Below are 15,227 nucleotides of genomic sequence, written 5' to 3' on the forward strand. Positions count from 1 at the left end.
TAGGCTTATGCAAGCCCAAAGTGGAGATCCATATTTTTTGCTACATGTATTTTTGGCTCTTGCTTTTTGTACAAGGAAATATATTTAAATGCACCCTGAAGTCCTGGGACTTGAGCCACTCTTATGGTGGGGGAGATTTAACCCATTCTTGTGTTGCATGCATAAGTTTTCATCTATTTTAAGCTTGAGTATTTTCTTCTACGTTATTTTTATGGAGGGCCAACCATTAGCTTCCAATAATAATAAACCCTAGATTAAGAGCTTCTAGCTCTAATACCATGAAAAGAGAATAGAGGGGAATACAGGAGATGTACCTAATCAATCATTGCTCTCAATTCATCAACACACACCAAGTAGAGAAGCTCCTTAGCTTTCCTTCATTGTCTTCTGCAAAACACAACACACTACATAATGATACGTTCACACTAAAATAAACCTAGTGCTAACATCCATACACTTGTCCAGTTGGGCATGGCCATTATTGTCCACACACATACTTCTAGTCTAGTGTCCACACACTAATGTTATCAACCAATTCCCAATGAGCTTGCATTCTAAAAAACAACAAGTAAGTAGAGATGGAGAGAAACACAACACACAAAAGTATATTGATAAGAATGAGTGAAATAAATATGGTGGCATGATAAGGTCTCTTACACATGCTCATAAGAGCATGTATATATGCTCAGGGGAAAATATCTCCAAAGGAGGGAAAAGGTGCCCCGGCCCCTTATAAGCCTACGTCCACATATCACTACTATATATAGATGGCTACAGAAAACCCCTTGAAGATTTTGTTTAAATTATAAAGTATGAAGAACATCAAAAGGTCCACTCTTTTATAATTTCTTTTACTCTCTAGGATTTTTCAGTAAAGAATTTTGTTGGATTACTCATTGACCCTGGCCTCACCTAGTTTTTTTTCCCCAACCTAAAAAACCATATTTTGTCAAAAAGTAAAAGGATACATATATGCAAATGAATATGAAGATATAGATTTTGTGTGCGCGCATGCACGTGCACGTGTGCATGCATGTATGTATGTGTTTGTGCACGCATGTACCCATATATTTGCATGTTCATGCACATGTGTAAGATATGGGTTATTCCCACCTACTCATGGAAAAAATGGGGTTTTGCCTAATATGTTTATATCCAAATTTTTGACAAAAATATATGGGATTTTGCCTAATATATTTATATACATAAAAGAAAAAAATGATTTGTACATAATTCTTATTTTATCTTAAGATTCCTCCCATATTTATAGGCTTTGTTCTCTTACTTTTGATTCAATGAGTGATATTGTATATTGCTTTATAACATGTGGCACTCAAAATCATAGATATTGTTGATATAGATTTTTATATCCAAATTTTTGACAAAAACATATGGGATTTTGCTTAATATATATATATACAAAAAAGAAAAAAATGATTTGTACATAATTCTTGTTTTATCTTAAGATTCCTCCCATATTTGTAGGCTTTGTTCTCTTACTTTTGATTGAATGAGTGATATTTTATATTGCTTTATAACATGTGGCACTCCAAATCATAGATGTTGTTGATATAAATCTTAGTTCCAGAAAAAGAAGTCAAACTATGATAAAATCATAATCATATTGGGTATCCCCATCATGACCCATATAGAGAGAGTTCTCTCATCTAAATACCATAATATTGGCTCGCAATGAGAAGTTGGTCCCATCAAGTTTATCTTAGCAATGAAGCATCTTAAATACATCACTACTTATCACTTTTTAGCTTGTAAATAACGTATCTTTGACACAAAATGCAAATGTCCTAGTTAGCTACAAGTATGATCAATGCCCACTAAAATGCAACTGAGATGGTTTGGTAGTAGATCATTGATGATAAAGAAACCTATAAATAACGTATCTTTGACACAAAATGCAAATGTCCTAGTTAGCTACAAGTATGATCAATGCCCACTAAAATTCAACTGAGATGGTTTGGTAGTAGATCATTGATGATAAAGAAACCTGTAAAGTGTATCAAAAATAGCAAAGCATAAAGTGTAGAAGTGTTAGTATGATGAATGCAAAAATCAATGACAATGATCATGGTGATGTTGAAGATATTGATGGTGGTGAGCTCCAAGATACAATGGCGACCCTGTATGCATACCAAATCTATGATGCTACAGTGCAAAAAACCTAATATCAAACAAAGACAATTCAAATTGACACTCCCGTGATGTCTATGGAGACGCGTGTGCATGTGTGCACACCATGTAGTTGCATGTGCATGCATATGTGTAAGATCCCACCTACTCATGGAAAAAATGGGGTTTTGCCTAATATGTTTATATCCAAATTTTTGACCAAAAAAAATGGGATTTTACCCAATATATTTATATACAAATAAGAAAAAAAATGATATGTACATAATTCTTGTTTTGTCTTAAAATTCCTTCCATATTTATAGGCTTTATTCTCTTAGTTTTGATTCAATGAGTGATATTTTTTATTGCTTTATAACATGTGGCACTCCAAATCATATATGTTGTTGATGTAGATCTTAGTTCTAGTAAAAGAAGTTAAACTATGCTAAAATTATAATAATATTGGGTATCCCCATCATGACCTATATAGAGAGAGTTCTCTCATCTAAATACCATAAAATCTTAAGACACAGTGGCCAATTCAAATAAAAGGAATGTTTTTTTTAAAAGGAAGAACGTAATTGTATCATAAATATTCCACAAGGGGCAATGAGAGCTAAAATATCATGGGGACAAAACAAGATCCTAAGTGAACTAGATCTTAAAGACACATCACCCATTTGCGAGGGCATGGTGACCCTAAGAAGGCCTTCATTTAAATTGACATGAAAGTATCCAAAATTGGAGTGGAAAATGTGCTTTAAGCTTTATTGAAGAAGCCAAAGTGAAGAGGTAAGGCTCCTTACAACCTATAAATTTAGAGGCTTGAGTGGAGTGAAAGATCCCATGGAAACATTTGTCATTCCTAGTCAGTAGTAGCAGGATATGCCAAAGAACCAAAAAATTTTGGAGTGTTAAGAAAATGTGAGGCAGTGTGTGTCCGCACAAGCGCTCTGATAAAAGATTAAATTAAATGTGTAGGGATAAAACTTCCATCTCAAAAAACTGGAGGTAAGTTTTGAATATATCCGTAAACAAATAATTACTAGTAGGCACAACACATGACACACGAAATATAGGCACAACACATGACATACGAAATATGAAATTATTTACGCCAAATGACTAAAGGTCTTTCTTGAGTGTTTGGTTGATTATCCCAATAGCATATATTTATCCAATATCATATATTGTGATTATGTTCACGCATGTAATTGTGCCTTGCCCACCACGGTAAACACGTCAAAAAGAGATGGTAATCGTCTCAATCACCACATCATTTTTTCCATTTATTTTTCCAAAGGCTAAACCATAGATTTTTGTTTTGTTTTTGTGTGGGTGTGTGTGACTATAAATGTGAGTTGTGTGTGTTAAAATGGGTCATCTAGTTGTACATGATACCCTTTCCCATAACACAAGTTTTCGATTACTTGTACTTATAAAAGCTGTGTAAAGATCCACAAGATTTTATACCTTTATAGCAATGTTATAAGGAACACTATTGAACGAGACACGCTATCAATAAATTCAAGGTTGTCCAACCGAAAGAAATATTTTTGCTTCCTTCTTCGGGAGCACAATTGCTTTTTGACAGGTGTATGCCAGTTTTTTAGTATTTTGGCCATAAAATACTTAAGATTTTCTAAAATGCTTGTCAAATATTACACTAAGATACAAAAAAAACTTGCTATATTTCACCAAACCCATCAATTTTGAAGAGCAAGGGTGCTTGTCAAAAATCAAGCCTATTAGGGAGTATATTTTTCTCTCTCTCTCTCTCTCTACCAATCGCAAGTTAGTACATTGGAGTTGGAGACTCCCTAGGTGGTGGTTCAAATCTCTCCCTATGCAAGCGATGGCATCTACTATGTGTGGGTAATGACTTTCAAATTTCAAGCCAAAAGCCCCCAAAAAAGTATTCTCTCTCTCTCTCTCTCTCTCACACACACACACACACACACACACATATACACACATCCATCCACCCACTTGCATGCACATACAAAGCACATATATACACTCATGCATGCATGCAGGCATGTGTGGTAGTGAAGCTCAGCACATTCTTTAAGGACACATGTTTTTACAACTTTTTATTAAAGTAAAAGAACCTTTAATCTCCTGAATGCTTGTGCTTATGAAAGCTGACATGTCTATATGAACAAGCATTTTCATTTAAAAGAATGTTAGTTCTTACATCTTCGAGAATACACACACACACACACACACACATGCACACACACGCATGTGCATATGCACGCATGCACACACACAAACACACGCATGTGCATATGCATGCATGCACACACACAAACACACGTACACACACGCTCTCTCTCACACACACACACCCCCCATCTCTCTCCCTTGCTCACACACACATGTGCGTGTGAGGGTGTGTGTGTGTGTGTGTGTGTGTGTGTGAGAGAGAGAGAGAGAGAGAGAGAGAGAGAGAGAGAGAGAGACGGAGTCGCTTAACATCGACTTAGAGGGTCATACACCCAATCAACGGAGATACTTGAACCCAGGTGGGTTCATGTCATCCCAAGGGCAATTCCACTAGCCAATCTACCACACTTGGGTGATAAAAAGGTAGTGGGAAATGTCCTCTTTGTTCACACACACCCACGGACGGAGTCGCTTAACGTTGACTTAGAGGGTTATACACCCAATCGACGGAGAGACTTGAACCCAGGTGTGTGTGTGTACATACATGCATGCATACATGTATACACAAATAAATATGAGGTCACAACCGGGGGTTAAGGTGTGACATTTCTCCACAAAGGTGTGGGTTCGATTCCCCCTTCCCCAAGTGGTAAATAGTGTGTGTTTTTCTTCCTCGTAATTTTAAAAAAAAGCATTTATTTGTGCTACTTAGGTATTAATAACGGCTTGATATAAAGTGTCTCCAATGCCCAAATAAGCTTAGGTATTAATAACGGCTTGATATAAAGTGTCTCTAATGCCCAAATAAGCTTCCATCACGTTTGATGAGCTTATATAGACCTCTTAATTGATCTTCTTCTCATTGAGATAGTTTATCGATAGTCTTCTCATTGAGATAGTTTATCTTACTTTATTCCTAACATTAAAAAATACGTATTTGTGACTACCATCTTCTCATCGTGCATTTATTTATAGAGTTTGTTGGCTCATATTTCAATTGATTAGCCTTTATGAGGCGAGTTATAAGGTTACCACCCTATGAAGATACCCACCACAGATTATTCCTTGCTCCTATGCAAAACGAGGTAGCTTGCATTAATGAATTTTTTATATAAGGCCCTCATTCACTACATTTGCATTCCTTCTCAAGAAGTGGAAGAAGTAATAAAATAAGTAGCATGGACAGTTTTCTAGTAAATAAAGAATAAAATAGGTCAATGAATTAGATTCTTGAGGCTCGTGCATGTAAAAGATATGAGCAATCATAAGAATCACCTCTTCATGTGAGGAGATAAAATTAGCTAGATAAATGGGATTAAGGTCGAGACGAGATGATGTCAACAAGTAATCTCATGGGAGTAAGGCCAAGTGGATGGGGAAGAAAAACTAAAAGTTAAAGATTAATTTAGAGATTGATTGGTAGAAGGTGGTCTTGAGCCCTATTTAAGAAGGGATGGTGACATCATTGGTTGATTGGTAGAAGCTGGAGTTGAGCCCTATTTTGATATTGACTAGTAGAAGGTGGAGTTGAGCCCTATTTAAGAAGGGATGTTGACATCATTGGTTGTCAAGAAATCTATTTTTTTGCAAAAGTGAATTGAATCTCTACGGAGATCAATCTTAGACTCTCTCAACTTAGCTTGCGAGTGAGAAAGAGAGCTGAACAAGTTACCCTGTGGAAGGAGACCTCGGTAGGCTCTCCACAGAGACTTATTGAATGAGTACCTTTTCCAAGGCTAAAACAAAATGCTCCAAAAATAGCAGCCCTAAAATCTCATAACCTAACGGTGCAATGAATTCAGGTTAACATTGACCCTCCCCATAAGGGGACATTAGAGATGAAAGAACTAAAAATCTTTTAAAGATGAACAATTGTTGCATCAAGGGAGGTTGTCATTCCAAGTTTACACCTATTGGCCCTCCCCAAGTGAAAGAACTACAATCTTTCGATGATGAACAACTGTTGTATCAATGAAGGTTATCAGGGGAGGAATTTCTCCTACCGTGATAGATTTGTAGTGCCATCTCTTGATCTTAATGTAGTAGGGAGGACCACTCCTAGGATGGGTGGTTTTTTTTGTGGGTGGAGCGGCTTTTTTTAGCTGTGCGAGTAAACATAACATAGACTTAGAGCTACAAACCCAACAATAATCTGGGTTCTAAAAAGTGAAGATATTCCATGTTGCAAATGAATGTTTCAATAAAAATATAAATTAATCAAACAAAACACAAAAGCTACATAAAAAGAAAGTTTGTATATATACCGTAAAACACCAGTGCTCTCTAACAATTTGATAATTAGAGAAGATGTTGCTTGGCCTTCCCAAAATGGAGGGTCTACAATTCAGCCATGAATATTAAATAAATCTTGGAAAACAATAATACCTAAATTATAGCAAATGTCTAAAACATTTACCTTCAATATATTGTCCTTTACCATGAACAAACGAAAATGATCTCCTTGCCACATCCATCCTAAGCAATATATCCCTGATATCAAATATAACACACATACACACACACACACACACACATTCTCTCTCTCTCTATATATATATAGACACACACACACACACACACACAATATAAGGGCACTGTACATAAAAGCAATCCAATAGCAAACAAAGACTGCACTTGCATATCTTGAGAAACATTCTCCAATCAAATGCTTCCTTCATTACACAAAGATAGGTATAAATGTATTCTCTTACATTTGCAGACTGCCATTTACATTTAAATTCTTCGACATGTCATTTGCAAAACCTCCTTGTAGACAACATTGGTTGTGAAGAGTTCATTTGAACATGTTGTGCCACTATCATATTCCACAATATGTTTTACACACACTTTCACTTCATTGGATGATCTAACATGTGACATTCAATGAGCAAATGACTTGATGATGATAACTAATTGTGAGCCCCAATGCATGTAGGCATGTGTAAAAAATACTTATAAATTTTTTTTTAAAAAATCTCCTTTCTCCTTCATGAAGGATCTCTGCTTCATGAAAGATCTCTCCTTCTTTTTCCAAGTGGGGCTCTCCTTTGCTTGCCACATAGCATGTTACAAGTAATATCTTTATAGATAAAAAATACAAGCTACGAGAAGGTTGTCGTTAATTCTCAAGCTGTGAGGACTCAGAGGAGGTTGTCCTTTATTTTTTTAACATATTTATAATAATTTTTTTTGTAAACTGTGCAGAAATATATAAAGTAGTCTTGCGGCCATTCGAATCAAACTATAGATAGAAAGGACGGTGGATATGGGTGAGTGGCTGGGGTCACCGGTGCATTTTCTCGTGGGAGGCTGGACTCTGGAGCAATGAGATGAGAGTAAAGTCTGAACATATCCGTAGAGATGTGGGTGGTGTGACATCTTTAGACAGGGCTTGGGACCACGTACGCGTCTATCACGCGCACTTTTCTTTTTTGTATTCGAGCTCTTTAAAGGTGGATTAGCATAGCGTTGTCTTACTCTTCTCTGTTTCTCCTCCTCTCTAATCTTTCTCCTCCTCTTCGCTGTCTCTCTTGGTTTCAAGCAAAATGGCCCTTCACCTTCTGCATGGGACCTTCCATATTACAGTCATGCAGGTGTGCAACCTCACAGACGAGCATCGTCACACTGGAAGAGCTCCCAATTTCCTACGAAAGGTATCTAATCTTTCCTTTGTAATGCAGATCTGGGTTAATTTTTCAACCATTAGTAACCGGTAGGTAGTGGATTTACTTAATAGACAGTGGATCAAACCCACGTTTTACTCATAATCAGGATAGCCCTGACACAACTAGAGTCTTTCATATTGAATTGAAGAATTCGGATCATTTGCAGCGATGATAATGCTTTGATGAAAATTAATTATTGTTGAAGCTCTAGGAATGGATCAAAGCTGATTATAATGTTTAATCCTTTGCTTGGCAGCTCGTGGAAGGTATTGAGGACGTGATCAAGCTGGGCAAAGGGTCAAGCAAGCTGTACGTATCTATAGAGATGGGCGAGAATGCAAGGGTGGGGAGGACTCGCATAATCACGAAAGAGCCGGCCAACCCTGTGTGGAACGAGTCGTTCCACATCTACTGCGCCTACAACGTGGCCGATGTGGTGGTGAGTGTGAAAGATGATGAAGCAGTGGGCGCAGAAGTGATCGGAGAAGCGAAGGTGTCCGTGACAGACATACTGTCAGGGGAAGAGATAGATGAATGGTATGATCTCTACACTGAGCATGGCGACAAGCTTAAGGGCGACGCTCGCATTCACCTCCGCATGCAGTATTTTGACATCTCCTCTGATCCCTTCTACGGGCGAGGTGTCGTTAATCATAAGTACCCTGGGGTGCCTTATACTTACTTTCGGCAATACAAAGGTTGCAAACTTACATTATACCAAGACTCCCATGTGCTCAATAGTTTTTCTCCTAAGATCTACCTTAGCAATGGCAAAATGTATGAGGTGCATCGTTGTTGGGAGGACATTTATAAGGCTATTAGCGGAGCTAAGCACTTGATTTACATTGCGGGGTGGTCGGTTTACACCAAGATTGAGCTCGTACGAGACAAGCAAAGGCCTGTGAAGGGGGCAGAAGGGGTAACATTGGGTGAATTGTTGAAGAAGAAGGCAGATGAGGGGGTTCGGGTGAACATGCTAGTGTGGGATGATAGGACATCGGTGGGTTTCTTGAAGAAGGATGGGATCATGGCCACCCATGATGAGGACACTGAGGAGTACTTCAAAGGCAGCCAGGTGAACTGTGTGCTTTGTCCGAGGAACCCAGACAATGGACTGAGCATCGTGCAAGAGATCGAGATTAGCACCATGTTTACACACCACCAAAAGACCGTCATCGTGGACGCTCCTCTTCCAGGCAAGTTTCGCTTCCTTGCTCTTCATTTCTTTAGGTTCAATATGAGCGGCCACACGTGCCCTACCTCTGTGGGTGTGTGTATGTGTGTGTGTAGCAGATCATACCATTCTCCTCCTCTGTGTGTGTGTATGTAGCAGATCACATCATTCCCCTTTCCTCCTGCTCCTCCTCCTAGCTACACAACGAAGTGCCCAACCATCTTGTCGCCTATTACTCCACGGCCACTATCACTACTGCTCCGCCTCCCTGCTTCCACACTTCGTTGGCGGCCATTTATCGTACACTGCTCAACTTTCTCTAATTGTCGCTGCTCAGCCCGGCACGCTAGCTCCGCCCAGCGCCCGCCACTGCTCAGCCCTTTGCGGTTGCCAGCCCGTTGATATGCCCCATGAGAATTGCACGCTCCTTGTTGTCTGTCGCCACATCTCACTTTCATCAACAGAGCACTTTTCCCGCTGCTCAGACACGCCATGCTACATAATCGATCTGACAATCCTGCACACACACACACACAGAGAGAGAGAGTTTTTATGATTCGGACGATTAGATTATCCTCTAATGCACGCGTTCCAGAGTCTTCTTGCCAATAGTTAAGAAGCCATTTTCTTAGTTAATAATGTGACGAATTCTCAACATAGTAGTTAATATTGGTGACAATTTCTCAACATGACTAGTTTGCAAACCGTTTTCTTAGTAGTATATTTTGGAGATAATGTGAGTTAGCAAGCCATTTCTTAGTTAGTGTGTTAAACTTTTAATATTGCAGAGAAATTCTCAACATGCTTAGGTTACTTATTACTTTGTGTTTTTTTGTTTTTGTTTTAAATCACTTCTTCATGACTATTTAAGTCTTTATATTGATGGTGGATTTCACTCTTTAATGACTTCTAGTTGGGAACCCATGCTTTGCACGTCTCTTGAGGCTTTTAAAATCAAATTCTACCCAAACCTCCTCGTCTTTTTCCCGAACTTCCAAATTCTTGTCACATGGCAGCTTTGTGAAACTCTTCCTTAAAATAATATATAGATATAGAGAAGAGAAGAGAAGAGATGGTCACGAGTCACTGTGACTATATTTCATTATATAATTATGTCTTGTCTTTTCATTGACTTTGGTGATCTTTATTCCTTACTTTCTCACATTGAGTACAGTGTCATGATGGCCATTACTTGCACTGGCCATCTTGAAAAAATGAGTGACCCATGGTCCACCGTTCTCACATATAGAATGTCCATGTATTGGGTTACAACAGGTTCGTGTATGCTTTCACGTTCATACAAATTTTTGACACATCTTGTGACTTTGGAAAATCTTCCAAAGTTCTTATTGAACACGCTTCTTAATTCAATTCTTTATGCTTTGTTTACATTCAGGATAGCCAAGGTTGCTTGCTTGCTCTCATGACAAGTTAACACAAAAACGTTGCAAAGTACATAGCTTAAACACTTTTTGAGAGAAAAAAAAGGGATCTTCCATTTTCTTATTAGTTTGTTGAAATATTTAATGGGACCTTGAAGTCTTGCAATTAGTACATGCAAATATCTATTGGGGCCTTAAAGGTTATCAAAAAAGTAGAAACTACTTGAACCAAACCTTGTATGGATCCATGCTTTGGACTTATATATTAAAGGACATCTCACTTAAATTCATTGAGAAATGAGATTCCAAGGTACCATGTAGGCCATTAAATGTATTGAATAATGGGATTCACTTGAAGGCCAAGGTAACAATAACCATGTGGGTAGGCTTTTAAAAAAAAAGATCCAAAGTATAAAGGTGGGTTTCTTTCTAAAGTTAAAATGGACTTTATGGCCCACAAAGTCACCATTGCAAGAAGCATTATTTTTCCCATATTTTTGCTTGCACATAGCTAAAGTATTCTTGGTGTCCTAATCATTTGATTGTGGAATTGCTTTTGTGTGTGTGTGTGTTATTGCTATGGTCAGTGCAAAAGATACTTTTTCATTCTTTGCCTAGGTGACTATGAATTACAATAAAGTTAAAAGTTTGCCTTTGGAGAGGGAGATAGATATCTACATATTAGTGTATAGATTCTATGTTTGAGTTAACAAAAAAAGCTATAAGAAAAACTTAGAAATGCAAGGAATAGTGCTAAACTTTCTCAATTTTGACCTTGGCTTGATAAAAGTAGCCTTAATTTAAAATTACCTTTCTCCCTCAAGGCTTGATAAAAGTAGCCTTAAGTTAAAATAACCTTGTGTTCTGTTGTATCTCCTTTTTCTCCTTCAGAGTCAAAGGTACCCTTCTCTCAACTCTAAACTTTGTATTGTGTTGAAAGAGGAGCATTATATTTATATTCTGGAAAATAAACTTATGGTTTCAATGACACTTGTGAATTTCAGGAAAGAGTGAGGAGGAGGACGGAAGGGAGCGGCGGATAGTGAGCTTCGTGGGCGGGATCGACCTTTGCGACGGGCGTTACGACACACAGTACCACTCGCTCTTCCGGACACTGGACGGGGTGCACCACGACGACTTCCACCAGCCAAACTTCAAGGACGCCAGTATCAAGAAAGGCGGGCCGAGAGAGCCCTGGCACGACATTCACTGCCGCATCGAGGGCCAGTCCGCCTGGGACGTCCTCCACAACTTTGAGCAGCGCTGGCGGAAGCAAGGGCGTGAAGGCAAGCTCCTCAGCCTCCGCGACGTGGACGCCATCGAACCCCCATCCCCGGTTACCTACGCCGACGATCCTTTCACATGGCATGTGCAGGTGTTCCGATCGATCGACGGCGGGGCAGCCTTCGGCTTTCCGGAGGATCCAGAAGACGCTGCCAAAGCTGGCCTCGTCAGCGGCAAAGACAGCACCATTGATCGCAGCATCCAAGACGCTTACATCCATGCCATACGCAGAGCGAAGAACTTCATTTACATCGAAAATCAGTACTTTCTGGGAAGCTCCGCCAGCTGGGATGCTGACAAGGACGCCGAGTGCCTCCACCTAATCCCTGTAGAGCTGGCGCTGAAAATCGCCAGCAAAATCGAGGCGGGCGAGCGCTTCAGCGTCTACGTGGTGATGCCCATGTGGCCGGAGGGGGTGCCTGACAGCGGCTCCGTGCAAGCCATCCTGCACTGGACGAGGCGCACCATGGAAATGATGTATAAAATCATTGCGCAGGCATTGGAAGCGAAGGGCTTAAGCACTCAGTTTAGCCCGAAGGATTACTTAAGCTTCTTCTGCTTAGGCAACCGGGAAATCAGGCTAGGCGGTGAGTATGTTCCACCAGACAGCCCTCCAGAAGACTCCCATTACAAGCGTGCTCAGGACAACAGGCGCTTCATGATCTACGTGCACGCTAAGATGATGATCGGTAAAGTTAATCCAACCCTTAATCCATAAATTACAAAAGATTAAGCTATGGCAAAACACTAGCCTGATCATTGTGGCCATTTTGTATTGCCAGTGGACGACGAGTACATCATCGTCGGATCCGCCAACATAAACCAGCGGTCCATGGACGGAGGCCGCGACTCTGAGATCGCGATGGGCGCCTTCCAGCCCTTTCACACGGCGTCCACCAACTCGCCAAAAGGCGATATACACGGATTCCGGATGTCCCTCTGGTACGAGCATCTGGGGCGCTTGGAGAATTGCTTTCTAGAACCTTGGAGCCTAGACTGCATACGCAAGATTAACAGTATTAGCGACGGACTGTGGGATCAGTTTGTGGCCGACGACGCCTCCTCCGACCTCCCTGGCCACCTTCTTACTTACCCTGTCGCCGTCTCCAGCGATGGAACCGTCAGTGAGTTCCCCGGTCGGAGTGATTTCCCTGACACCACCAAGGCACACATCCTCGGTACCAAATCAGACGTGCTTCCTCCCATAATCACTTGCTAGCTTTATTACACCTCTTCCATTGCCACCATAGCATAATAATGTAATAAATAATGCTAGCTCCGTGCCGCTTACGGGACGTTTGAACAATATAATAGGCAATGGAAGGTCAGGAGATCTATGGTTTTCCCGTGTGTTCTCTTTTAGAAGATTCAGCACCCACATAGGTGTAAAGGGTGTAAGGATCTTCATTGCATTTCTTGCAGCCAAATATGTACAAATGGGTGTATCAAAACGTATTAAATGTATTGGTGATAATTGAGGGGTTTGAAGACTTTTCTTTTTTTGGATCGATAGTAAATACATATATTAACATGAAAAGCCAAATATACCAGTAAGTTGTCTAAATCAAGGATTTACTCAATCCATTCCTTTACTTTTCACTCTTCACTTTATTTAAAAGATTACCCATCACTTATCTTCCAATAGAAAACTAGACTAAAATTTGGTACCCCAGTAACATACATGCTTCCATCATGGCCTTAGTAGTGCACCCCCTTGGGGTATGTCTTTCTAGAATGCCCCCCTCCTTAGACCAGATTTTTATTGTTTGCCTGGTCCAAACTAGATTCTCTATAAAAGCTACAAAAGTGTAATTAGTTTGTTTCTCCTTGTGATACCACCTTATGGTCCTAAGACCAAACCTAGGGAGTTTGATTTTCCATCCTTCAATGTCATACACCTGCAAAAATGAATCAAGGGTTAGGAAACCTTAGTATGTTTGAGGCTTCCCTAGATTTAGGCATGAATCAGGGGATGCTCATCTGCAACTTCATTAAAAACTGATCCAAGCCCTCATTTCTCAGTTTATTCACAGACCCACACATATAAATACAAGCCCTCATTTCTTAGTTTATTCACATTAATCACACAGACGAACACATATAAATACATTTGTGCATTACATCTATTACATCGACACCAATCAAAGAAGCCTTCTAAGAGGCAATAGCATTTCAAGTGAGCCAGATCTCCCACAAGCAGCACGCTCTGATTATACTGAACAATATCCTTGCATCCTCGTCATTAAATGCCCATTTGGCAAGTAATCCATCCCCCCCCCAATAACCTTGAATTTCTAGACCTTGCTCAACCCATTTTCCAATCCTGCCCCATGCACCTTTGGTGGCTGGACTGTCCCAAAAGGCATGTTTACCATCCTCTAATGCAAATTTACATCTGGGGCAACATCCATTAGTGAAGTTTTTGTAAAGCAATTTAGCTCCAATGGGCAATGACATACCCTCCACAAAAGAACCTGCAACTTTTTGGGCAATTGACTCTCCCATAGCAACTTCGACCTCTTTTTTCAATTATTAGAGCCCCAACACACTCTCCAAATCTTGTTACAATATTCAACATTACTCTCTCCTTTCCTCATCTTTGTATACAAGTCTCTTGTTTTCCATTTGTTAGCTTAACCCCATTAACCCAAACCCAATCCTTGATCCATCAAGTTTCATCCAAAGCAGTGGAACACCACCCATTTTGTAGCTGATCAATCACCAGGGCCATCAAGTACCTCTCCCTCCTAGACAAGTGCGACTCCCAAGTTAATTGATCCAGATCCTTCCACTCAACCTTAGAATAGTCCCAACAGTCATTTAGTCTTTTTAATCCTTTATTGTTCAACTTCTTTGCAAAAGTGGTGTCAAGTAATCCCAAGGGAGGGTTGAATTTGTGTGTCCACCCGATTCCAAGGCTAAGCATAGAGTTACCTGTCACTCTGCATCCCCCATCCCAAGTCATCAAGCTCAAGCCATCTTTCCACCTTTTATACAATAACTTGCAGAGGGAGGAACCTGTCATCTTGAGGGGGGCATAAGAAAACAATTTATCTTTCCATCCTAGACCCAACCACATGCCTTTGGCATGTACCCCTATCAATTCAGCTAGTTCTCATATCATAATTGTCAAAGGTCCCTTCTGCAACAAACACTTGGGAAGTAACAAAGCAACCCTTGCTAGAGAGTGAGTGGTCATATGTAAGATACTGATACCCCCTTCCCCTTTTGGTACTAACAATTTATCCCATGCCAACCAAGATGGAGTCCTTCTGGAGTTTCTACCATTCCTCCATAGAAAATCTCTGATAGGGCTCACAATCCTTTTCCAGTGACACTTGCCAAAATCCAACATTGGGCATAAATACATTATATAAGCATTTAGATCAGCATTGCAAATATCAATCCTATTATGAAAGGGAACTC

At 40.0% G+C, this 15,227-nt stretch overlaps 1 protein-coding gene across 1 annotated transcript; it reads left to right on the forward strand.

The window, feature by feature from the left end:
* The first annotated feature begins 7,771 nt into the window (after nt 1–7,771).
* Nucleotides 7,772–13,291, forward strand: LOC147625155 (phospholipase D alpha 1-like). Its single transcript, XM_086818414.1, has 4 exons — nt 7,772–7,949; nt 8,218–9,157; nt 11,522–12,490; nt 12,584–13,291. The coding sequence occupies exons 1-4, from the start codon at nt 7,842–7,844 to the stop codon at nt 13,018–13,020; spliced, it is 2,454 nt and encodes an 817-aa protein (XP_086674540.1). The 5' UTR covers nt 7,772–7,841; the 3' UTR covers nt 13,021–13,291.
* Nucleotides 13,292–15,227: the final 1,936 nt, after the last annotated feature.

This window comes from Cibotium barometz, chromosome 24 (assembly GCF_041138505.1).
Source record: "Cibotium barometz isolate CiBa-2024 chromosome 24, ASM4113850v1, whole genome shotgun sequence".
Taxonomy (NCBI): Eukaryota; Viridiplantae; Streptophyta; class Polypodiopsida; order Cyatheales; family Cibotiaceae; genus Cibotium; species Cibotium barometz.